The 27,267-nt window shown below is 41.7% G+C and overlaps 1 protein-coding gene across 7 annotated transcripts; it reads right to left on the bottom strand.

Annotated features, from left to right (window-relative positions):
- Positions 1–1,299: 1,299 nt before the first annotated feature.
- si:ch211-267e7.3 (ADAMTS-like protein 2) lies at positions 1,300–27,267 on the bottom strand. 7 transcript variants are annotated; one of them, XM_058643005.1, is made up of 21 exons: positions 27,113–27,190; positions 20,040–20,108; positions 19,857–19,943; positions 19,458–19,561; positions 16,234–16,306; positions 15,897–15,999; positions 15,663–15,808; positions 14,975–15,098; positions 14,618–14,701; positions 13,807–13,982; positions 13,340–13,721; positions 13,186–13,254; positions 12,022–12,289; positions 10,501–10,601; positions 7,038–7,164; positions 5,824–6,037; positions 5,406–5,561; positions 5,162–5,332; positions 4,909–5,085; positions 4,417–4,570; positions 1,300–3,677 (listed from the first exon to the last, which is right to left on the bottom strand). In XM_058643005.1, exons 3-21 carry the CDS (start codon positions 19,929–19,931, stop codon positions 3,529–3,531), a joined length of 2,853 nt encoding a protein of 950 aa, XP_058498988.1. In that variant the 5' UTR covers positions 19,932–19,943; positions 20,040–20,108; positions 27,113–27,190; the 3' UTR covers positions 1,300–3,528. The 7 variants fall into 7 exon arrangements, 6 of the variants coding, with proteins under 6 accessions (XP_058498988.1, XP_058498964.1, XP_058498956.1 ...); XR_009241726.1 differs by lacking the exon at positions 20,040–20,108 and adding an exon at positions 3,800–3,928 and having other exon boundaries at positions 3,609–3,677; positions 19,857–19,938; positions 27,113–27,267; XM_058642981.1 differs by lacking the exon at positions 20,040–20,108 and having other exon boundaries at positions 27,113–27,267.

Genomic DNA, 27,267 nt, shown 5'->3' with positions numbered 1-27,267 from the left:
CTCACGTCTTTACGTTATTATATCGTCTCGTAGACATTGTTTAAGGAGCGCGAGAGAGAGAAACACCTGTGAACAAATACACGGTGATAGCTCTTATTACATGGAGAACAAAACAAGTTTCGTCTCCAGTTACAAACAAAGGTACGTTTATTATGAGTCAGACCCATTTATTTTAGTAAAATGTTTAAATTTACATTTAAAAATAATAATGTCAGCGTGTTAGGGACAAAATTGTTTTATATTTGATTTATACATAATTTTTTTACATAAAAATATGAAGATTTCTTGGACAACACTCATGGTCTTGTCCAAGAAAAATATCTTTGTGTTACAAAACTTAAATCAGCCCGATACTGTATAAGTGTTCACTAACTGTCATGATTTGAGCATCAAAACACAGAACAACCCTTAATTGGGTGACCAAAATATGTCTATTATATACTGTAATAATGTAAAGGGACATCATTTTCAGCCCTATTCTCGCAACTGTTCCCTGCACCAAAGCCCAGAGAGAAAATTAGTGTTTTTAGCTCAGTTCGCTCACAGGGACACAGGAGCTGCTGGTTTACTGCTGCCCCGTGTAGTCAGTTTGTGTGACATATGTAAATCCAAATAATAATGTTTAAACTTACAAGCTGTGGGTTGACAACTCCTGTGTGTCGTAACGTAAAATTGACGATTTTCTCAATGGAATTTGGTGCAGGGACAGTGACAAAGTTTCCAGTCAGAAAAAGAGGTGAACATGTTCTTAAGATACTGTAGTCGTAAACTAGTGTTGATTAATTTAGTTGAAACTTTTATTATGAGCTTAAAATCAGTTTTTCCTTGTGTCCCTGACAGCAGAGATTCTCAGGTGGGTTCCACAGAAACCTGAACTGTCCCTTTTAATATTGTGGCATTAGCTACAAACATATTAACACTAGGAGCCTGAGAATAGTAAATAAAATGACATTCAGTTCACTGCAGAACTGGAGTTTATATCGGAAATTGACTCACATCTGTCTTTACAGTGTTTGTCCACCAGGGGGCATCAGTCACAGGTTGGGGCACAGATGCTTTTCAATAACAGCTGCTCTTTTTTATTAATGTGAGATACAGTCAACAACAAAACAAACAAACAAAAACAACAGGAGCAGCTCAACAGGTAAACAACACGCACACAAACACACACACACACACTCAGTGTTTTGGATAAATGGCATTGCCCTCCCCCCCCCCCCCCCCCCCCCACGACATTCCTCACTGGCAGCCATGTTGGCTCCTCAGCTGTGTCTGAGGTTTTCCAGAGAAAATGTGACTTTTTTGTCCTCGTTTCACATTTTGGACAATTTTAGTGTATTTTCACAAAGAGAACTGGTTGATGAAACTAGTGCATATTTTATGTCGCCCTCTGGTGGAATTATGAGTAATTACAACAAAAATACTGCTGATCAATACGTACTGCTGAACGTCCAGGGTTGTTTTTAGTTGTGGTAGAACCACCATCTGTAACATTTAGTAGACGTTTAGCGGCGTTTTGAGTCGTACGCTTTTGTAGCGTTAGGTTGTTTTGCTTAATCTGGTTCTTCAGAGAAAACTTTCGCGGCCCATAAATTGACGTCCCCATTTCACATTTCGGACACTTTTCATGTCTTCAAGAAAAGAAACTGTCCTCAGAAGCACCACGGATCACTCGTAAGGGGAAAAATGCATAATTTTAAAGCTACAGCGCTTATAATATGTCGCCCCCTGGAGGAATTATGAGTAATTACAAAAATACTGGTGTTTTTTTCCACATGAGTACACACAGGTAAACTTGACATGGGTCAGTCCTGGTCCTAAAGTTACACACTAGTCTTTGGGCCTTTTATGAGCTTTGGATGCACAGGAACATGGCTCCTTGGAGAGGATGTGAAGTCATTCACAAGTATAGAGATCATGACTTTACAGAGGGACGGGTGGACAGAGGACAGGTTTTAATATCGTAAAATGGTCGGAGCTGCAGTGACAAGGTTGGACATGAAGAAGAAACGGTAAAGTAAAGGAGTGAGTTTAAAGCTGTAGTCTATCTTCACATTGTCTGGGGAGGTGGTGGTCAGTGAATCACTTTCAAAGGTCCAGTGCGTAACATTTAGGGTTTATTCGCAGAAATGAGATTACTACCTATAGCCTTTTTCGTACTCTTTGAATCGGGTTGAAACTGACAAAGGAGGAGGAAATGTCGCAGAGGACCGAGATTAACGATAAAGTGTTTGTCCATCCTTTCTGAGTATGAGAGGGCCACCGGAGGTTTACCAACATGCTTTAAAAATGAGCAGAAGACATTTGTTGCAATCTGCAGTCTCAACACTAGATGTCACTTAACCTTACACAATGGACCTTTTAAGGCCCATTTTAATAGAAAAAATTAACCTCTGGATGGCCCTCTAAGCACATGAGATGCAGTACGTCTTTGGGCCAGCAGGTGGCAGTTGTCTATGTGGAAAGTGGGAACGTGGAAGACCCCGCAACAAAACAGATCAGTGTTCTTTAGTTTGCTTAATCGTGAGAATGTCGGTTGAGAAGATGACATTTTATAAACAAAGCTGAATAAGAAGAACATCCTTATGCGTTTGCAATTTTTGGAAATTTTTCACCGTTTCTGTGGTCCTTTATCTGTTTTTGTGACATTTGTTGTCGTTTTGTGCTATGAATTGCTTGGCTAATAGCCGATCAAAGTAGTTTATCTTTCAGCGACGATGCTGCTCAGAAAAAAAATGTCTACCAACAAGGACAGGTGCCTTTAGCTGCACTCTGGCTAAATCGTAAGACTGCTATAACCTTAAGGTAAATACTGTGTCAGAGCAGATTCGGTGGTAGTTTTTGCATCAGGACTTGTTTAACTGCATGATTTTTAATGTTATTTAACTCTTCTGTGACCATCTGGCACACGTACAAACTCCTAAATCATGTTCGTGATATATAGAAAATTCAAAAACTATGGACCAGCGATCTGTCCAAGGTGTGACTCCGCCTTTCCCCCTATGTCATGTGGAGAATAAAGTGGTTGAAGATGGATGAATGAATACTGGAAAGCAGAGAAATAGAGCTTTGCGCTCATATACTTGTCATTACAGTAGAACCTCAGGACTTCTTCTTTTTCGACGAGATTCACCAGCGCGTCACACGTTTGTGACGTCAGCTTCTCAGTACTGTAATTCCTAAACGGTTGAATAACTGCCACATATGGAAAGTGAAAGTTATCTTGGAAAAAGGGGGAAGAAGAAATTTTTTTTAGGGTTAAAGAGAAAGACTCACATTTATGATCAACTGTTGTTGTGAGGAGGGGGGGGACGAGTAAAGGAGTAACACTGACAAGTAGAAGGCAGTGACCACGGCATGGACCTTTGACGTCAGCGACAGGCTAACAGTAATAAAGGTAAATGTTGACGTCAGAAGGCCAATCCGTTTGCTAGCAGCAGGTGTTTGTGTAGCACCAATAAGAGAACGTCGTTGTGTGACCGTCGGTACCAGTGGTTGGTGCAGAAAAGGTTATGGTTTGTGACAGGTTCAGGGCCGCGGCGCCTTACAGGACTGACAGCAGGCCTTTCTGTAGTACCAGTGAGAGCACAGCTTCACCTTCAGGACCAGAGCACAGTTGGCTGTTGGTTTGTCTTGACAGGAGTCGTCCACAGCTACGGACGCTGCCGGAGCCGCCGCTGGACAAACACATGAAAAATGAATATGTCAACATTCAGAAAATAAATTGACTTATGGCTGCAGTCAGTTGTAATTTTAGTTTGTGAATAGAAACAGGCTCTGTCAAGCAAAACTATCAGACCTCACTGAGGGAGTGTTTGTGTGTATACAGCAGTAGAGTTGGTGCGGGCGGGGTCGGGAAGTGTTTATCCTGTCCAACAACCGCTGAACGAGAATCCACTTTTCGTAGACACTTCTTTCTTGCTGTTGCCTGTGTTGTAAAACAAATCACTTCCTGTGTGCAGCGTGGGAATGTCGCCGGGTGACACAACATCTAAACACCAAAGAGAGTCTGTGGAGCTGTGGAGCTGATAGACGTGTGAACTAATTTGACGATGGTTTAATGCAGCAGACGTTAGGTTATATTTAAAAGTTACGCACTACGTAAAACATGATGCAAGAAGAAGAGAGCAGGGCATAAAGTGAGCAAAGTGTTGGTTAGAATTAGCCCCAGTCGCTGACTGGGTTTACTTGTTACAAGTTACGCGATCAGACACAAGTGATCGAGCTAACTCCATGACTGGGTGTCAATGTACCTTAGCATCCCATATTCTGCGCACAGTTGTTGTTTATCAGAACACGACACAAAAACACAAAACAGTCGCAGTGACGCATGTTGGGAGTGGATTCCTCGTCCACTAACGGAGCAGAAAGTGAGCCGATGTGTTGCGTGTGTGTGTGGATGTTTGTTTTCTCTACCTGGTGCTTCTGTTGGACAGCTCTGGATCTCACAGCTCTGTCGAGCCTCGGGCTTCAGGGCCAAGTCGCAGCTGAGGCCCCTGGCTACAAGCTCCTCCCCCTGGTAACACTTGACTTCTCGGACCTGGACACCGCTCCCACAGGTCTTACTGCACTGGGGGGGGGAGAGGTAACAGGGGATTTTAATTTTTTCACCACATTTTAGTGATGATCATACAACACAACAGCTGCAACTCTTTGCTACTACAAAGGTCTTTTAATCTAGATTTAAACATTTCAAAGGGGATTATACTGTATGTTCAAGTTTTTTTTTAAACTGGCATTCAACTGGAATTCAGCACCTTTTATTCTGAAAAAAGAAGAACCAAGTTAAAGAGCAGTTTTAAGATGCTAGCAACAGTCTGTGGCCGATTCAAGTGACGTTTTTTAAATCTAAGCATCCTTTTGTCCTCTCAAAGGTTTGTACACACAGACACACACATAGGGAGTCACCTGGGACCAGGATGTGGTGAACCACTTGGAGCAGGGTCTCTGGAAGCAGGAGGAGCTTGTCTCTGGTTTGTTGTTGAGGTCACAGCTGCTGTCTGGAAACTCTTTGAAGACCCCGCCTTCCAGTCCGGCACAAACCACCTGACGCTGCCTTGCGCCACGGCCACAGCTGGCGTTACACTGACAGACAAAGTGGGGTTCACTATGATTCTCGTCATATTAAAAGTGTCACAAACAAAGCGAGGGAGACAATTACCTGCTGCCATTCCTGTTCCACCCAGTGGGGGGCGCAGTTTCTGTCACCACAGGGATAGATGGCCAGAGGGCGCAGCGACTGGTCGCACTGCTCCTCTGACATTACTACCCCACCAGACGATCGACAAGTCACCGCACGTACCATCCTTCCCTCGCCACACACACCTGAGCACTGGCACACACACGTACACGTTTAAATCTTAAAGTTAAACTATGTGTGTTCGTGTGTGTGTTATTAAACTCACAGGTCCCCAGTCAGAAACTGTCCATCTTCTGTCGCAGGGCGGACCTTCACATTCCTGACTCTCTATTGGCTGATGGGTCTCGTTGCACAGCCTCATCTCCATGGAGCAGCGGACCTCCCGAGTCCGAACACCCCGAGAGCCGCAGCGTGCCGAGCACTAAAAATCAAACAAAGGAACACAAATATAATACAAATATATTTTTGATATTTGTGTGTGTTTTGTGTTTTAATTCCATTTCATTTCATATCAAATTCAAACTTGGAGGACTCAGACTCAAGCCTAGGTTCAGGTAACTGTGAATTTTGGAAAACAGATCCCAGAGTCACAGTGAAAATTGTTATATTGTGCTACCATTTGTTGATGCCATCTTCTTCTTGTACTTGGAGTTTGTTCACTGTGCGAAAGCTTGTATTATTACCTCCGACCACTCGGACACCTCCCACTGTGGTCCACAGCTCTGTCCGTGACAGACCTTTCTGTTGGCCGGTTTGTGCAGGTCGTGTGACAGACACAGGGAATCATAGACGGAGGAGTCGAGGCCCGGCGACAGCATCTTCCAGCAACGCACTGTACGATACTGGACACCCTCACCACAGGTACGAGAGCAATCGCTCCACCCACTAGTCTCCCACCTGTGAAACAGAGAGTGAGGTGGTGTCGTCAGTAACTCCTGAACAAAAAGCCAGTTTATATCTAAAAGAACATTTTAAAGCTACTATATTTACTAGATCTTTGTCTTAGCATAGAAAAAAATAATTCCAGTGAAACTTATTTTTATTTTATTTTTTCATCATGTTAAATATTTTAGAATAATTCGACATTAGCAATAATTCGACATAAATTACTATAGATACATAAAACAAATCTCTCTAGATAGAAAATAGCCAGATATAGCTAGCTACCAAGAAAAAGAAAAAAAATTCTATTGAAAGCTAGCTAGCTAGAAAGACAAACAGCCAAAGATAGCTAACTAAAAAGAAAGAAAAAAAATAGCTAAAGATGGCTAACTAAAAAGAAAGAAAAAATAGTTAAAGATTGCTAACTAAAAAGAAGAAAAACATCTCAAGATAGTTAACTAAAAAGATAGCCAAGTAGAAACGAAGAAAAAATACAAGAAAGAAATAAAATTCCAAAAGCCCAAGGCCACTCAGATTTCTATAAAACTACACAATAACATGGATCTATATGACCTAATATTAGACAATTTCATTGAAAAATAGCAACCCTTTAGCAGACTTAAAAATGTCAATGTCAAAATCTTAGGTTTTCAACTTTGTCAGTTATGCTTCTCAAAAACAAGTTGAATGAAATCAGAAGTACTTAAATATCCCCTAAATAAATAATCATTCAATAAAGCAATACATGAGTAGATATATGTAAATTACATTAAAGTAAAAATTATGTTTTACATACAGGTTATTGACTCTAAAATCAATAAAACGGTCATTAGTTTTTCTCTCTGTTGAAACACCAGTAGTTGACGCTTTCTTCCTGTATCTATTAAATGAGATGAGTCATCCAAAATGATTCTCCCACACTAGTTAGTCATCACCTCTTCTGCATTTGTTACTGAAGCTTATGCCAAAGTATGAACACATTAGTGTCAGTGAGTTAGAGGAGTAGTGGTTGTACCGTGGAGGACATTCTTTTCCAGTGCAGAACTCGTGTGTGGGCTCTGGTTTGGTCAGAGAGTCACAGTAACTGTCGTCCACTTCAGTGCCGTCATAACGGACACAAAGGGCGTAGCTGGTGGTGATACCTGGTAATACACACAAGCACACACATACTTTAAAATTAATGCCAGTTTACAATATCTTAAATTACATTTGTCACCAAATGTATATATGGCTCATTCCCCATCGTCGAGGATCATTGGGAAGGGGTTGAGCATGCCCTCTGGTGGCTGTAAAGGCCTATCTTCGAGCGGAATGCTCTGCTGCACCTCTGGCAGATGAACTCGGCATGGTTTGTTGGTGAGTTCTGGTTAGCCGCCTCCTTTCTCTGCCTCTCTTCCGCATGCTCTTGCCTAGCTTTCTCGAATGCCTCAGCGCGTCTTTTTGTCAGCAATCTCCAGTTTGACCTGTTTGCAGCACTGTTCACCCAGTTGGCTGCAGGAATGTCAGCCACTCTGAGCTCCTGTTTTAGCTGGTCTTTGTAGCGCTTTCTTGGCGCACCTCTGGCACGTTTACCTTGGCATAGTTCACCGTAGAATACAGCTTTTGGCATTCGGGTGTCTTCCATGCATGACAGGTGGCCTGCCCAATGGTGCTGTCTGGACAGGACCATGGCCTCAATGCTGGAGATGTTGGCTCGCTTCAGAACCTCGTTATTGGTTTTGAAGTCTTGCCATTTGATGCCTATGATGGAGTGAAGGCATCGCTGATGGAAGCGTTCCAGAATCTTTACTTGTCTTCGGTACAAAACCCAAGCTTCAGACCCATAAAGACCCATAACAACTACTGCTCTGTAAACCAGGATTTTGGTTGCCAGGCACAGGGAGTGGTTCTTCCAGACATGTTTCTGTAGGCGACCAAATGCACTACTGGCTTTGGAGAGTCGGTTGTCCACATCTTTGGCAACTGAAGCATCGTTGGAGATAACGCTCCCAAGGTATGTAAAGTGTTCTACCGTGTTGAGCTGTGTTCCATCAATACTTATGTGAGGTGGCTGGTAGGTCCCGTTTGGTGATTCTGGTGAAGCACTTCAGGTTTCTTGAGGCTTATAGTGAGGCCGTAGGCCTTTGCCGCATCAGCAAAATGATTGATAGCTCTCTCGAGGCCTTCTTCTGTATGAGCAAGAAGAGCACAGTCATCTGCATACAGTAGCTCTAATATCAATGCTTCCAGGGTTTTGGTGCGAGCCAGGAGTCTACAGAGGTTGAAAACACTCCCATCCGTACGGAAGCGTATGTAGATTCCTTCTGTGAGGTCCTCCTTGGCTTCCCTTAGCTGAAGAATATGGCAAATAATGTGGGTGCTAGAACGCATCCTTGCTTAACACCATTTTCAATGAGGAATGGGTCTGACAAATCACCTTTGTGTTTGACTTGTCCTAATTGGCCTTCATGTAGCTGTTGCAGTATTTGAAGGAGTTTTGGTGGGCAGCCTAGTCTTACTAGAATTCTACAGAGCCCATCGCGGCTGATGGTGTCGAAGGCCTTTGTAAGATCTATGAAAGCGGCATATAGTCCCATGTTTTGCTCTCTACACTTTTCTTGAAATTGTCTTACAACAAAGTCATGTCTGTCGTGCCTCTGTTTGCCGTAAAGCCACACTGGCTTTCTGGTAGCATCTCCTCAGCAACTGTTGGGATGAGTCGGTCCAGAATGACCCTTGCTAAGATCTTCCCAGCAATAGACAGTAGTGTTATGCCCCTGAAGTTTGAGCAGTCAGACTTCTCTCCTTTGTTTTTGTAGAGGAATACAATGACAGCCTCGCAGAGATCCTGTGGTACAACTCCTCTCTCCCAGCAATCCCGAAACAGGTCAGTAAGTACTGTGAGTAGGGTGTGGCCCCCCAGCTTGTACACCTCAGCTGGTACACCATCCACTCCCGGAGCCTTGTGGCACTTCAACTTGACTTGGTTTTGACTTCCTGCACTTGGCGCTTGTCTCCAAACAAACTCCCATAGTGCTCCACCCAGTGACGTAGAATGGACTCCTTGATTTGAGAAAATCATCGATTTAACAACACTACAAAGGGTGTGTTAATTTTGGCTCATGTAGATGAACGACAACTCCCAGAATGCACTGCACTTGCTGCCCCACGTGGGTCTCGCTGTCTTAAGCTTCGAAGCGGTTTTTCTATGGTGCTAAATTGTACCGGGATTTGCAGTAAAAACAAGGAAAGGACAAACAGTAAGTTCCCATCATTTGCCGGTCAGAGTTTCAGAGTGGTGCAAGCATGATGCCTGAAGGCTAAGCTAAGCTATGCTAAGCTTGTTACGAGTTTTGGAGAAGACACTGAAGACATGGAAAAGCTGGAAACTCAGAGGGTTCACAGTCTCCATTTCCAACACAAAGACGTCACTGATAGGTAAGACTGACGGTAATACTCCACTCTATGTCGCTTTACTGTTGGCAGTAAAGCGACAACTTTGTAACGTTTGATAGACAATTATACATACAAAATATATAAGTAAACTGATAGCAAAGTAAAGCCATCTTGCTTTTGCTTGAGAATAATGAAAATAAATATTTTAATGTTTGTATTCAAGAAGTCACAATGTTCTCACACCACGGTCATTTTCAGTGTGTATCTAATGTTATTCATAGCCACTATAGACAAAATTAGAATGTTCACAGCTAACTCAGTTGGCATATTTTGCTGAAAGGTTTAGGTTTCCTGGAAAAAAGTCAAGTCTTTATACATATTTCATGTGTAATTGTATTCTTTGTCCTTCAGGAGCATGGTTGAATCAAGTCTTGAAAAAAATCTTCACACCAGTGTCTGCTCCTCTTCCAGACTCCTCCAGCTGTGCCACATCAGATTCTGTCGCCACTGTACATGTTTCATAATTTATTTTTTGTTTGCATATTGTGTTAGACATTCTTTTAGATTTGTCTTCTTGTTTATTTTATATTAAAACATTGTCCTTTGAATAATGAAGCTATATTTACTTTTATTACCCTGCATTCATGTGTACACCACAGTTCAACAGTAAAGACTTGTGGAAGGAGGCTAAATAGTTACTGATTTTTATGTTATATTACTTACTATACTACACAAGTTAGATTTACACAATTAAAATGATGCAGTGAAATTGGTAAGGGAAAAACAGATTTTTTTTCAACCCAGTGGAAAACTGAGGGAGGGAAGCAAATCCCTTTAAGTTTCTAGTCGTAAAACGCAGTCTAACAACAAGATAAAGTGGTGACTATATTTTTTAAGATATCCTAGACTTAAGTGGGTATAGATTTTGGTAGATGAGACATTTGTTAATTGGCTAAAAATTAGTTTTAGATGTAGTTAGATGTCTAGTGACAGGTCAGGATGCTAAAAATGAGAGGTTCTTAATCTCTTTATATCAAGTATCACCTGAGAAAATATTGTTCTCGCTAACATCATACAGTACATGAGGTGTAGGAAGAGTTTACCTGTTGTACAGGTGGTGCTGCATGGAGCGTAAGCTGAAACCTTCCAGCGATACATGTCAGCCAGACTAATATCTGGGTCCAGACCCACGTCAAAGTCATTGCTACAGAGGAAACAAAGAGGAAACAGTGAAATATTAAATATGTCATACAAACGAAATGTTTATTTAGTTTTAGTATTTGCATGCACAAAAGAAGGTAGAAGGTTAATTTGACAAAACAGGGGAAATTGCAGACTCCAAAAGTAAATAAAAATAAGGTAAATAAAAGGCCGGGGATGGTACAGTAGAGGACAAAGGTAAAATGTAATTTATAGAATGTAATAAAGCAACTATAGATAATAATATTAAATATAAATACAAAATTATCCTATGTTTAAAAGAAATAAACATGTGGATTGGCACGTCAGCTCTCAGATCCGCAGCTCCTCCTCTGGAAAGGCAGATGCACTGCTAGCAATTATCAAAACATTGAGTAATGCCGTCATCACGACCCCTCGCCGTAATCCCTTACGCATTTGATCCGGAGTCTGACCCAGAGTCAGAAGACACTGTGACAAGTGAAAGACTGCTGCAGGACGCCTGTAGCTTGGATTACGTTGTGGTTACCAAGATGATAAACATACATGCAAATGAAACACGAGGGTAGCGTGTAGCTTAGCATGTAGCCGGCTAATGCTAAATGACAAAACAAGCACACAAAGACAGTTATATACGTATTGTTGGCACTGCTCCTTCCTTTAGGTGTTTGGTAGGGAGTTTGGTGCTGTGTCCTGCTTTATATTGCTACTTTCAAACGTAGAAGAAGAAGAACTACTCTTGTTGTAGCTGCTGAGCTCTGTACAACCGATACGCTCAGCAGCTACAACGAGAGTAGTTCTTCTTCTTCTACGGTTGAAAGTACGTCACCAGATGTGCCCGGACTCTAGTGCCCGGACTAGGAGGCGATGTTGTTTGGAGACTGAGGCTGAAATTCGCCAGTTACGTAACTAGTCAACGGAAGGGCCGTTCCGCTTTGTAGAGCTCAGGAAAACAATCAAACCCTGCGCTCTCAGCAGTGGACTTTTAGGGCTTCATAAACGAGGTAATGACGCAGATACACACAAAAATGCAGCATTAATTGGCATGTCCGGGCTATGGGATCTTTAAAACTGAATCATTTTGGGTTTTTTGTTTGAGAAACATCAATCACAATTTTTTAACACTTTCTGTCATTTTATGGACCAATTGTGAAGATAATCGTTAGTTGCAGCAGCCCTACTGTTATTAACTGAGAATTTTCTATATCTGTACCAATAAACTCCCTCTTTTTTCCCAGTCAAGATAGATATTTGTGGTTTATATGGCATTATATTCTGCATGGAGTGGAAAATAAATACAAAGAAAATGTTAAAATTGTGTTTAAGAAATGGAGAATGTATTGAATTTAAGCAAAAGGGTGTTAAACAAGAAAGTGTGTTTAAGACAAATACATGGTAAAAAAACAAAAGCTGCAGTGTCACAAAGTGGTGGTGAACAGCTGTACCTCTCTGTGTTTGCTGCCTGCACTGCAGACACCTGCTGCAGCTGCACCACCGCGCCAGTGTGTGTGACGGCGTCCATGGACGACACTGTGTCTGCATGTGTCGCTGCTGCCGCTGCTGAATGAAGCTCAGTGAGTGTGCGTTTCACGCCGTACGTGTTGGACTGTGTGAGGGAGTGTATGTTGCTGTGTGTCTGGTTGAACTGGAGCTCCTCCAGCAGCAGATAAGGATCCTCTTCAGGCAGAACTGCAGGATGAATACTTTGACTCCCTGCGGACGCAGAGAGGAAATTTAAAAATGAGTGGTTGTAACATGAACGTGTTGACCCTAAAAGGTCCAGTGTGTCAGAGTTAGTGACATCTAATGGTGAGGCTGCAGATTGCAACATAGAACTTCAGTAGTCTTCTTATACTAGAAATGATATAGTTCTTTTTTGTTTACGTAGTACTGATCCACTTTGGCTGTTTTGTGCGATCAGGTTGCTATGGAAACATCATGTCATGTGACCTTGACCATTAGCCAGCCAGGAGTTATTATATCATCGGTATTTCCTGTAAGAAATGCCATTTCTACATTTTTTTTGTCTCCTGGAGTGATGTTCCACACATTTTCTCTCCTAAGATGGAGTTTTAAGGTCCAATCACAGAAATGCTTGTACTTTGTGTTTAAACGGGGATTATAGTGCCTTTCCGGCCACTTAATTCCCTTTTAAAGGTCAAGTACAGTTAAAGAAATGCACACTGGTGCTTGTACTTTGTATTTAAATAGGGATTATAGTGTCTTTCCACCCACTTAGTTCCCTTTGTGTGGAGGATTTTACCCTGCTGTGGCCCAACCCTAACCAATAAGCAAGATGATAACCTCTAAAAATGTGTAATCCAAACATTTTAGTTAAAATTATTCTTGAAATAGCTTTCTGAGAATTTAAAACAAAACTAGAGCAGTACCAGTACCCGTTCTCTTGCGTTTCTTATCTAAACAAGTCACTGCACACACTGGTCAAACCAAGTTTGAAGTCTGTCAAGCAATCGCTTAGACAGTTAAGTGATTAACAGACAGACAGACAGACGTTCCTTGTATTAATAGAAAATACCTTTTTAGGGTCAATGTGAAATTTTAAAACTAAACAATGGGTAAAAAAAAAAGGTTTCATTTGTGTTTCCTGCCTGGAAAAGTGAGAATCAGAGTGTTGTCATCAGTAGTTGATGGCTCGTCGATGGAATTAGAGGAACTCCCTGAACAAACAAAGAGATGAGACTCAGGAGAAGAAACAACACAGTGGACATTTCAGCTGATGTTGTCGGGAAACTTCTCACTCACTGTAACCAGGTGGTGCAGGAGGTCCCTGCTCTTCCACGTCATTGTGGCTGAACACGTGACCGGTGACATCCACCGGTCTGTACACCAACATGGCCGCTGGCGGTGGAGGGCTGGGCGTACGGATTTCCCACACAGCTCCTTCTTCTTCCTCCTCCTCCTCTTCTTCATCGTCTTCTTCTTCCTCGTGAGCGTTGTAGTGATGGAGGCTCCCTCTACTGTGGTTCGACAGTCTCCCCTCCTCACTCAGCTCGTTATGCGTGAAGTTGAGGTGAGAGTGGTCAGGAATTGTAGTGACGCCTTCTGCCGCAGTGATGTCATAAGAGTGGAGGGGCACGGTGAACTCGTAGGTGATGTGCGGGAGCTTCCCGTTCAAGTTGTAGTACTACACAACAAAATGTACAAATAAGAAACATATACTAATTCATATTTAAAACAATCACACACACGTGTGTAAACGTAAATGCTACCATGACATTAAGGCCGTGCAGCGTCGGCCCCTGTGCTATGATGTACTCCAGCCCGTCAGAGAAGACGTTGCTCGGACGTCGGTACTTGAACACGGTTCCCGCCACGCGGAAGTTCTGAGGGTTGTCAAACACTGTGTTTCCGTTGAAGAAGAAATGACCGGCTTCATCTGACAGGGCTAGAGATGAGGGGGAAACAGGACAGGGTTCGGACTAAGACAAGCTCAGAACTCACACCTCAGTACATCATTTTCATCACAGTTGAAATACAGTTACGTGTAAAAGTAAATCTTGCCAAAACGTGGAAGAAAATGTCAACAAATACCACATTACAATAGTTTCAGAAATAAATGGACTCTGGCTTAAAGTGAAAGCTGTAGTTTTTAATTAAAAAAACCAACAACTTACATTTTTGTGGCTGTGTTTATTAAATGGACTAGATTAGCATGCTAGTTAGCAAACCTAGCTATAATGCAGAAGACATTTTCAAAATGAGAAAGTTGTAGTTAAAAAAAACCCAATCACTTTTACTGTGTTTATCATAAACGACTAGATTATCTTGCTAGTTGGCGAGTGTTGCTATAACGCTAATATTAACCACCAAACGTCCTCAGATGTGACTTCATTCCCAGTTCAAACATGCAACACGGCAAAAGGATAGTATCAAATTACCCAGAATTAAACAAGAATTATCAGTGAAATCTGCATGTAAATATTTAAGAACTATGTAAAACCACTGTCACGGTGTACTTCTCTGAAAATCTGGTGACGTCATACTCAGTATATTGACCTTAAAGAAGTTGTAGGTTCTCACCCAGGATGTTCTCAGTCTTGTGTCTCTCTATGATCTGAATGTCAGTGGCTCCAGTTGGGATGTTAGTGATGAACACATAGTAGCCTGATGGGACAAAAAGAAATACAGACTTCAGAACCTAGTCAATAATGTTGTGTGACACGAACTAACTCTTACCAGGGAAAACTTGCATAAAAGTGGATAGATTGAAGAAGTGGATTCAAAAATAACAAAAGAAGATAAACTATTCTAGCGGTGCTATAAATGTACTGAAATTGCAATGAAATTGTGACAACAGCAAATGTGTGCACTCATCTATCATACATTAAACCAACTTATAAGAATCAACATTTGTCTGCATGTGTGTTTGTGTGTTACCTAACTGTGTGAGTGCCTTCCTGTATGATCCAGAGATGCGTTGGCATGATGCCCCATTGCCCCCACACACTCCACATCTGTCCACCGTCTTACTGCTGTAGAGCTCACCATCGCACCCTACAGGCTGGAGGAGGAGAAGAGAAGTTCAAATCACATCAGTCAGCTCGTTATGATTATTAAAAAAACATATTAAAAAGTTTGTTTTTGGTAGTTTCATTTTAGGACCTGTCAAAAACATGTCATTGATTTCAAGGTTTCTCTGATTTTTCAGCTTCTTAAACGTGAATATTTCTGGTTCCTTTGCTCCATATAACAAAAGAAATCATTGAATCTGAATCATTTTGATTTGAGGACAAAACAAGACATTTGAGAACCTGATCATTGTTGAGGATTGCGACACACAACGATCAACAAGTACTTGATTAATGGTGAAAATAATTGCTAACGGGGACTCTCTTTTCTTTACTTCTTGTTTCTCAGGCTAAAACGTCTTCAGACGAGGAAAGAGGTGATTAGTATTGGTATCTGGTATTTCCACAATACAGAGCTCTGTGGACTAGTAAGTAACTTAATGCTTGTCTGTTTTCATTGGTGTCAACATAGTGGCCGTTGAAAGCATAGCATATTGGTCCTTAAATAAGAAACATACTAATACTAATAATGCTAATAATGATGATTAATAAATCACCTGACAAATTCCTTCTATGCAGACTCCGTGGTATTTCGTATCGCGGCAGAACGTGCCGTCGTGGGCTGGAACGAGGAGCTGTCGCTCACCGCTGATGGTTGTGCACTGCAGGTCACATGGCTTATTGGAGATGCTGATGTAATCGGCTACAGGAAAGGAAATGACAGGTTATTTTATTTTTAATCTCAGTGATATTACAGTGTCAATTATAGAGAAGGTGAATGTAAAACTGACCTGGGTAAAGAGGAACCCACTGGTAGTATCTTCTTCCAAAGGCTTTTGAGTTAAACTGGGAACACTGGTGCTGTTTGAAGCTAACACTGGGACTGGGACATGGCTGGAGACAACACAACACACACACACACATATCTACAACTTAAAGCAGTGATTTCCAAACACTGATGGTACGCTGTAGACAAATTGTGTGCTTAATTTTTCTATGTATTTCAGAAGATTTGCATACAATTACATAGTTTTTTATTAATTTAAAATGACTTTATTTGTTGTAACAGTTCATGTATAACAACTAAAGCATGTAATCTGTTTAAATCAAACAAATAATTATCAGTACCTGGTTTGGGCAGAGCTGGTATTGTTTTGGACAGCCAACACAATATGAGCTGTTGTTCTGCGAGGTGGACAACCTGAAATACAGAGAACAAGACAAAACCTGGTGACTGTAACTGCAGAAGATGGACAATACGCAATAATAAAAGAAATGTAAAAAGTAAAAGAACATTTCCACCACTTCCTTTCATCTGACCACCAATTACAGCATGTACAGGAAAGAAAGAGGTACCATATACTCCTTCAGCTTATTAAAAAGGCACTGTCATGTACAAAGATTTAAATGTCTAATGTTTAATTCAATCATAAAGTTTCTGGACAAACTACAGTTGGGATAACTGGCCTCTGGAAAAGCTGCATTGCTGGCTGCTCCATAAACCGATTCCGCTGAGAGACACCTCTTCACTTCAAACTTATAAATCAAGACTATTGCCTAAATGTTTACAGTTGGGAGAGACTGGAGAACTGCCGAATGTGGACATACAGAATAAATTATATTGTTGTGTTCTGAGATACTGAGTCCATTTTTTTTAAAATTTGTGGCCTGCAGCGTGTGGGGTAACTGAGTCACTGAGACACTCGTAAAGCAATAATGTCTGCTAGCTTCGAGACTTAAGAGAGAAAAATGTGTCTATGTTCTGGCAAAAGTCGGTGGGTGAAGGTTTTAATGTGTCGCCATGAGAACAAGTTCAATAGAAAGAGTTGTGAGGGGGGGTTGTTCGCAGTCTGCAAGACAGGGCCGTAACATTAAGCGATTTTGTTCGACTTGAAGTTCCCCTGCTTAAAGAAATTATTTTTGATGTTTGGTTTTTGTTTGCCATTTTCGGTCAGTAGTTGTGTAGCTCTAATTGACTTTGAGAAGAACAAGTACCATATGTGCAGTCAGGGGTTCCTATAACCGTTGGTTTAAGCAAAAGTCTTTAACGGAATGGGAATATTCTGATCAGCCGCAACTAATACGGGAATGTGGATGCAAAGTGCCGTAAACCGAGGAATAAGGAAAAGCCACTGAAGCGTCTATAAACCTACAGAAGATCATCCAGTACCAGAGCGGTGCCTGCAGGTTAAACCACAGTTAATAACGTTTAACTGGGCATTAACGCAAAGGCTTTTGTGATTGTTAACCATGTGGTAAGAGTTTTTGAGGTTGTCCAAACACAAAAACCATTCGAGACATTCTTTATTCATTCATAAATTCTTTGTCCATCACTTTATTCTTCATATAAGGGTCATGGGGCCACTGGAGCCAATCTCAATTGACGGTAGGGCCAAAGGCGGGGTTACACCCTGGACAGGTCGCCAGTCCATCGCAAGGTCAACCACACAGAGACAAACAACAATTCACTCTCTTTTTGCTGCAAGGCAACAGTGCTAGTCACTACTCCACCATGTGAGACATCCATCGATAAAAATGTGTATCATAGTAAACAATGTCATATCTGCTGCTCCTGGTATAATTGTATTCCCAGACTTTTAAGTCCATACATTTACGTCTTGAGGGGAAACATTAGCTGATTTTGAAGAACTAAAAACATGGGACTTTTTTTGGCATTAAAATGAAAAGGAAACTCTTTATTGGTTTGAAACCAGCTGTTGGAAAAGCATCTCAAGGGTCTCAGTACTTAAGAAGTTTACAAAATTTCGCAACAAGTAACATGTGTCTGCATTAGTTGTACCAAGAAAAATAGAAATGTGCTGTAGTTTATATTCAATGTTATTCTAATTCTTTATGTGTGTAAATGTGTGTGTTGGGAACCCTAAAGAACTCCAGCATGGAGTTAATGCATCTGTCTTTCATTACCATGTTAACCCCCAACCCCAACGGCACATAACACACATACACACCCCACCTCAGTCTAGCTATCTCTGCCTCGCTTTTTCCCCAGCCCATCCTCCTACACGGTTTCAATGGTAAAGTGGGAGAGACAGCAGGGAGAGGTGAGCGGGAGGTCACTATGTGAAAGTGGCACATGTAATTGGTTGAGGGTGGTGATGAGGGGAGAGGAGAAGATGCAGGAGGAAGAGGAGCAAAGTGGTGGATTAATTGAGTAAAGGAAGGGTTAAAAAAAGGAGTGAAAGAGGAAAAAGGGTTGAGGACTAAAGGGGGCCAGACGTCAAGAGACCGTGGGGAGGAGAGAGGAACAAAGCCGGGGGAAAGAGAGGGGAAAAAGGGGGAGACGGAGCACCAGCAGTGAGGGCAGAGCGGTGTTAATCTTGGTTGACAGGAACTTCCGCAAGGCTGGCAGGGGAAGGTCACAGGTCACAAGATGGCTACAAACACACACATTCTGTCAACACTCCACCTATCGTCACTCTGGAAATGGACACAAGCTGAGGCTACTTCTACAACTCTGGGTTTTAAATCTGCCTCCAGATGAGCATTTCAGCACCAGATCAGAAGAAATTTAATCATCTGCTCATCAATTTCTAACCAGAGAGTTGGTAGTTCTCACTTGGCTAATGCCAGACCACATCTCAATGAGATTGAGAATGAGTCTGGAAAGGATGTAGTCACCTAGACGTTAATCAAAATGCCTCTGTACACAGCTGGATAGACCTACAACAAACCAAACCAATGATCCGGATGACGATGCAGACTATGATGGAAATTATGTCAAAAGGTGCTTGTTGTAGTTTTCCTGTACCAATGGCTATGTCTTAACAACTTTTGCCCAAGTCAGCAACAGCCAAATCAAAGGCCAGCTGCTCTTCGGTGGCCACCATGTTGGATGTATTGCACTTGTCTTTGCCAGACATGAACTGTATGTAGAACAAAGTCTACTGGGTTCACCCAGGCTATGGTAGTTTTAGCCCGGCGTATGTGATGTTTTTGGGATAGCACATAGTTGTGAATATGGCAAACGACCATGACCCAAATCACATCAATAAATCAAACTTGTGCTGAACGTAGCGACTAATTTGCAGCCACATCTGTAACACCCAATAGCATTTTGACTTGAAATAATTTCTGAGAGATATTTGGTAAATTCATTTAAACTTCATTAATATGCACATTATATAAAATAACCACATAATTCTGAACTAAAACTTTGGGAAGTTTCCTGAAACAATTCCGTGTTTACACAAGTTTTTAAGAAGAAAAAAAGATTGTGTAGAAAAGTTCTCTTTCCGTGTGGATGAGGCCTCAAGTAACACAAATTGTACTACATATAAATATATATATATAAATACTACACATCAGTTTCAAGCTAAACACAAACACAATACCTCTGTATGAGACAGTGTCTTTCCTGACTCCTCACTCCTCCTCCACAGCTCCTGGAACAAGAGGACCAACTGGACCATTCTCCCCACCACTGGAACACCTCCTCCTGACAGTAAACACACATAGAACCAAAGTCAGAAGTGAACAGCCTGAACCATCACGTCATTTCTGTAAGGGAGAGGTGGAACACATCAAGCTGTGTTATTAGTACTGAATATTAACCAGGCTTCACCTCTGACACAAGAGCACATTCTTAGATGTGACGATAAACTTCTGCGCCACTTTTACAGGCTCCACTTGTGCCTTATGTATTTGTTACAGTCGGACGCATATTTACAGTGGGATTAGGAAAGTGACATGATGACGGAGGTTAGAAATAGTCCCGATTGTTTCTGTCGTACCTTGCTGCTCATCTGTTTGACACTCAGACTTCCATGGCTGCGTGAGTGTAGATGGGTGTTACGCTGCTCCACCATCCCTTCACTGTCCTAGCAGACACACACCACATACACACTTATAACGATCTTAATTTACATTTATAACTGTGATTGACTTGCATGAGCACGGGATGTGAGTGGCTATACCTTATTTCAGTAAGTCATTCATTCATTACCTCCACCAAAGAGATTTTGTTTTCTACGGTGCGTGTTTATCTGTAACCAAGTGTCAAAAATGGTGATCAGACATGAATGAAATTGTATATGTGTATGCAGGATCAGACCCTACCATCAGACTACGTTTCATCTAAATCTGGCCCAGATTACGGATTTGGTGGCACTTTCATTTGAACAGAAAGTCTTCTGGATCCAGTGGATCAATGTGTAAAAATTTCAGTTGTCTGTATGTAAAATGCAGGTGACAAAATATATAAGCCTTGGCAGAAGTCTGCATGTCTGATTTTCTTTTGTTTGACCAGGATTGTGTTAAGTAGAGTGAATGCCGAACAGAGTTATCCAAACATTCCCATTCCCAGTAGGTCTTGGGTCCACCTCTGGATCTCCTCCCAGTGGGACTTGCCCGTAAAGACCTCCAAAAGAAGGCGTTCAGGAAGCATCCTGACCAGATGACTGAACCACCTCAACAGACTTCATTTGTAGTTAAGGAGCTGTGGTTTTTACTCTGACACCCGCACCACCACCAACAACCACACTATAAATCTTACTCTCCACCCCATGTACTGTGCATAAGGAATTTTGTCTGTTTGTCTGGTCCACAAAATGGTCAAAAATGTCAATCAGGAAACCAGAGTGCCTAGAGAGAACCCCCTTGGACACAGTGAGAGCATTCAAACTCCCAAACTGCCTGAACCAGCAGTTACCACCAACAGTGCTAGCCACGTGTTGGTTTGTACTTTAGGCACTTAGTACATGGTTTAACTAATATTTTATTTCAAAATAAATTCAGAAAAGGTATACATACACAAAAAGTAATTTTTTTTATATACAGTGCCTTGTGAAAGTATCCGGCCCCCTTGAACTTTTCAACCTTTTGCCACATTTGAGGCTTCAAACATAAAGATATAAAATTGAAATTTTTTGTCAAGAATCAACAACAAGTGGGACACAATTGTGAAGTGGAACCAAATTCATTGGATAATTTATACTTTTTTAACAAATAAAAAACTGAAAAGTGGGGCGTGCAATATTATTCGGCCCCTTTACTTTCAGTGCAGCAAACTCACTCCAGAAGTTCAGTGAGGATCTCTGAATTATCCAATGTTGTCCTAAATGACTGATGATGATAAATAGAATCCACCTGTGTGTAATCAGGTCTCTGTATAAATGCACCTGCTCTGTGATAGTCTCAGGATTCTGTTTAAAGCGCAGAGAGCATCATGAAGACCAAGGAACACACCAGGCAGGTCCGAGATACTGTTGTGGAGAAGTTTAAAGCTGGATTTGGATACAAAAAGATTTCCCAAGCTTTAAACATTGCAAGGAGCACTGTGCAAGCAATCATATTAAAATGGAAGGAGTATCAGACCACTGCAAATCTACCAAGACCCGGCCGTTCCTCCAAACTTTCATCTCGAACAAGGAGAAGACTGATCAGAGATGCAGCCAAGAGGCCCATGATCACTCTGGATGAACTGCAGAGATCTACAGCTGAGGTGGGAGAGTCTGTCCATAGGACAACAATCAGTCGTACACTGCACAAATCTGGCCTTTATGGAAGAGTGGCAAGAAGAAAGCCATTTCTCAAAGAAATCCATAAAAAGTCTCGTTCAATGTTTGCCACAAGCCACCTGGGAGACACACCAAACATGTGGAAGAAGGTGCTCTGGTCAGATGAAACCAAAATTGAACTTTTGGCCACAATGCAAAACGATATGTTTGGCGTAAATGCAACACAGCTCATCACCCTGAACACACCATCCCCACTGTCAAACATGGTGGCGGCAGCATCATGGTTTGGGCCTGCTTTTCTTCAGCAGGGACAGGGAAGATGGTTAAAATTGATGGGAAGATGGATGGAGCCAAATACAGGACCATTCTGGAAGAAAACCTGTTGGAGTCTGCAAAAGACCTGAGACTGGGACGGAGATTTATCTTCCAACAGGACAATGATCCTAAACATAAAGCCAAATCTACAATGGAATGGTTCACAAATAAACGTATCCAGGTGTTAGAATGGCCCAGTCAAAGTCCAGACCTGAATCCAATCGAGAATCTGTGGAAAGAGCTGAAGACTGCTGTTCACAAAAGCTCTCCATCCAACCTCACTGAGCTCGAGCTGTTTTGCAAGGAAGAATGGGCAAGAATTCCAGTCTCTCGATGTGCAAAACTGATAGAGACATATCCCAAGCGACTTGCAGCTGTAATTGCAGCAAAAGGTGGCGCTACAAAGTATTAACGCAAGGGGGCCGAATAATATTGCACGCCCCACTTTTCAGTTTTTTATTTGTTAAAAAAGTTTAAATTATCCAATAAATTTGGTTCCACTTCACAATTGTGTCCCACTTGTTGTTGATTCTTGACAAAAAATTTCAATTTTATATCTTTATGTTTGAAGCCTCAAATGTGGCAAAAGGTTGAAAAGTTCAAGGGGGCCGGATACTTTCACAGGGCACTGTATATTAGCTTTTCAGGAAAATGCAAACCAATTATATGTATTACACATGGCTGTAGCTACGTGCTGAATTTAAAGGTCCCATATTATACCCTATTTCTCCAAGTTAAAATAGTTCCCTGGTGTCCTAATGAACATGTCTGTGACATGCTTTAGTCAAAATACCATAAGGATGAAGCACCATAGCAGTTCAATAACCCTGCTAAAACAGCACTTTTCACTACGCTCGGTTTTGTGTCTGGTCCCTTTACATGCAAATGAGACACAGGCAAACACACACCAACTTCTTCCAGGGGGTGTGTCGACGCCAGCACGCTCACGCTACCATGACAACAGTTGAACATGAACTGTGGGAGAAACATGGCTGGTGGAGGAAACATTGTGGTTCAACCATATATGTTTGAACCAGAGTCTGACCCTGAACAAGAGGAAGCTACGGAAGAAGTTGTAGTATGTAGACTGCAACAGGACGTGTCAGAATGGTCAGTTATGAGCTCTATTTGACCTTTTCTTTGTACGTCGGTGAAATACGGTCGCTGACTAAATACGGCGACCGCTGGCTGCAGTCTGATGCAGTCTGGTGCGAACACACGAACACACGTTTGCTGACTTTATCCGGCACATTAGCTTCATATATAAAATTTATCCACTGGACACACAAATCCTCTGAGGCTGGAAGATTGTGTAAAACACTGTGATCCACTGTGCAGCCACGAACAGCACACTTGTCCCTCCTCCCCTAATACTGCTCTTCCTCCCTCGCCTGCACTCTCTGATTTTTTAGGGACAAGGTGGAGCTCTCGAAGTAAACTTCCTGGTGGGGTGGCAACATTCACGGTACATTCATTGTGTGTTTTATCGCCTATACTTACACTAAGGGGACCACGAAGGTAGGGCCTCCAGAGTCCCAAATATAAGTATTAAAATGATTAAAAAGTTGATTTTGCATAATAGGTCCCCTTTAACTTTTTTCCGCATGTCAGCATCTTCATGAGGAAAATAACAACACAACTTAAAACAAAAAGTGACATTATAATAATGAATGTAATTATCCTTTAAATAGCCTTCCTCCACTGCGGCTGGCACAACATGTTTGCATGAAATAATGAGCAAAGGCTGCTTTAGTACTGTTGGCAAATGATGTCTTGCACAAAAACAAAAGAATTTCAGAAGAAATGCCAGTTTTGTGCACTTTTCATTATTTAACTGCAGCCATCACTTATATCTGTTGTCAACTTCATCTACAAAAACCAAGGGCTCTTTAAAGTTCACTCTACCGTAAAAAAGCTCTTTTTTTTATTGGCAAGACTGAATGGACTGAATTGAAAATCCTTACGCTAACCAAACAAATATGGTGCATTTTCACGGCCGTCTCCGTAGCATGAATGTTCAATTTAACAAGGAGCCAAGCAGTGTTTTAACATTTTAGAGGACAAAGTGCGAGTGCTGGAGTCTGCAAACAATTGTTTGCACTTCACAGTCTCGCTGGAACTGCATCTGTTAAGAGTTTCAAGCATGAAAACCTCAAGTCACCCTGATGTACTGGCTGGCAGCTGGCTCTCTCACCATGTTGTCTTCTTGAACATCTCGGCAAGCCGAGGCCTTCTGGTCGGGCGAGCAGCTTCGTCATCATGTCAGTCTGACCGTCTAAAAGCTAACTGGGCTTTTACGCACACACTTGACAGTGCAGCCAACTGCTCCGTCAATGGTGTGTTTTTCCAACATTTAAGCTAAAATGGACACATTTTTGGCTTTACCTTGTCATTGCGATGCTAAATGGATAGTTTGAATTGTGGTTGTACAAGGCACTGACTCATATGCTCGGATCATACTTTCCGCGTTCCGTGTCCACATGGAATCACTGTGTATTTCCACATATGTACATACATAAGCCGTGTTTTCATCGAATGTAACAGTTTGGTACAGTATGGTACGTGTTTCTCATTTCCATTAGGAATAGTACCAAAAATAACCAGCCCCTACCTTTCCATTCTTTGGCTCCATTCCCTGGGGGGGTACCAGAGTAAAATGATAATGAGATGGCGTATTTCCACCGGCTCTACTCGCCTCGGCACGGCACGACACGGCGTGATTAGGTTGCATCTCCACTACAAAAAAGTACCTACTTAACGTGGGCGGAGTCATCACTGCACGGCTGAGTGAAACTGCGGTGACTTTTTACACACACACACACGAGTGACAAGTGACTTTACATCAGACTTCTGTAGTTGTTGGAGATTAACCCATATTTTTAGGATTGTTAATTAGTTTTAACTTCTCTACAGTTCAGTGCTGTTCGGCTTGATTTGTGAGTGGGACGTCTCTTCCTGTGACGGCACTCTGGCCAGTCAGTGGCCGGCAGTCTGACCAATCATCGCATAGTACCTACTACTAGCACGCTTGGAACCTTGCGGAGCAGGTCCTAAAAAACCTGGTACCAGGTACTATGCTAGTGGAAACGCTACTTAAACCGTGGCGTGGTGTGGCGAGGCGAGGTGAGTAGAGCCGGTGGAAATGTGCCATAAGGTTAGCTCCAACCACAACAGTGACAGCTGATTGGGCGACAGAAAAACGCCACAACCTTGCAACCGGTGTTTCCTCAATGCTCACCAGTCAAGTGGAGTGGTTTGGTACAGTATGGTACGTGCTTTCTTTTACATATAGTACCAAAAATAACCAGCCCCTATCCTTCCATTCTTTGGCTCCGTTCCCTGGGGGGGTACCAGAGTAAAATGATATGGTAAGGTTAGCTCCAACCTGTTTAATTAAAGATGACAAAGAATACTAAAACTTAAGTTAACAGTTATTGAACAACACTAATGGCCTGTTTCTTATTATTTTTATTGAAAAATACCACTATATAATTGCATTGCAGACATTAAATGTAGATTGGAGAGACGGACCATTATTTTACAATTTTTATTATTATATTTTATCAGATTGAGTAAATTAAGGAAATTGGCTGGTTATATGGACACCAAACATCAGTCGTTGGCTACCCATATCAGCCGACCTCTGTTGGGATGGGAGACTGAAGTTAAGCAATTTTTTACATTGTTTGTTACAGATGTAATCTATTAGAACAATTACTGCAGTCGCAAACACCGCCTCTTTACATCCAGCGTAGAAAATCGGGTCCCAGTCGAGCACAACTGCTGATTTTTAGCAGCGGTTAGATGGGGGGAATGGAGTCCAAACGTCTTCTACTCCGCTCTGGGAGTGAGTGAAACACGCAAGAACAACCACACATGTGTTTGATGTGGTTGTGTAACTGTGGCGGAGCCATGTGTTACGACAAAACCACAAACATACTGCATATTCCAGTCAAGCACAAGTGACGACTGTGAAGCTTTCGAGGAGTCGGCGGTCTTTGGTCGCTCAGAGCTAAGAACGGTGGACGTTTTAAAAATTAGAAAAATACTTTAAAAATACTGTTCTGGAAGGAAATAGATAAGTGTGAATTTGAATATTTGAGCAGTCACTTCCTGGTTTTTCAATAAGCCAGCCCGACTATTTCCGGTAAGTCAAAGATGCACAGATGTTCTGCAGTTGGTGTCTGCAGAAGTTACCAAGAGTATTAAGTGATGAATTCCAAAATGTAACTATTAACTACTAAAAGACAATGTAAACATGCTAGTCAGCTTTCATTTTAATTTTTCAAATGTAAAATTACTTTATTCAAGTAATATTATGACTTTTTTATCGTAATATGACTTTTGATATTACGACTTTATTCTCGTAGTATTACGACTTTATTCTCGTAGTATAACAACTTTATTCTTGTAATATTATAAAAAAAATCTCATAATATTATGCATTTTAATATTACAACTTAATTCTCATAATATTACGACTTTATTCTAGCAATATTATGACTTTACTCTCGTAATCGTATGACTTTTTTAAAGTTGCGGCTTAATTCTCATAATATTACTATTTTAATCTCGTTATATTTACTTTTTCTCGTAATATTATGACTTTTTAATATTACGACTTTATTCTAAAAATATTACAACTTTATTATTGTAATATTATGACGTCTTTTTCTCATAATATTATGTCAAAAAAGTTGTGTTTTTTTACTCTTTGTATAGTTTGGTCCTAATACTCCGTGTTGTATAACTGGAAAAATAATAGACACACAGAAAGATTTTAAATAAATAATTATATAGACCACATTCACATCAGTGATGTCACTTCTCTGCCGCCTTGTTTATCACCCATGTAAACACATGTTGGACAGCCCACACACACACAGTTCATTTAACCAACTTTTCTCGTCGCTTCGCTGAAGAAAAACATCGATATTCCCCCCTCAACAATTAGCTTCACTGCACACACACTGTGTATCTCGATGCACAAAGACGTTTTGGGTCAAAATTCTCAATTACACCATCACCGTTGCTCTGTTTATTTCCACTTTTTCTGCCCAAGAGATAGGTGTCTCTCCCAGACAGTGTGTGAGAGAGCGAGGTAGCATCACAGCAGTGAGTGACCCACTCTGTGGGGAAACTACTCTCCATTGTGGGGGGAACTATACCAGCCGAACTGGTACCGCGAACACGCGGCTGCTCGGCGAGTTTTTTACCTTAGTGGACCAGCCGTGGGTGAGCGGCAGCAGCGGGAGGTCCAGCAGCAGCAGCAGCGGCGGCAGGAGGTGGAAGGAGCAGACCGGGAGAGCTGAGCCTCCGTTACCGAACATGGTTCATTCATGTCATGGACCGACAACTCTCCCCCCTCCCC

This window comes from Solea solea, chromosome 1 (genome assembly GCF_958295425.1).
Source record: "Solea solea chromosome 1, fSolSol10.1, whole genome shotgun sequence".
Taxonomy (NCBI): Eukaryota; Metazoa; Chordata; class Actinopteri; order Pleuronectiformes; family Soleidae; genus Solea; species Solea solea.
This window is presented reverse-complemented; position numbering and strand designations above follow the sequence as displayed.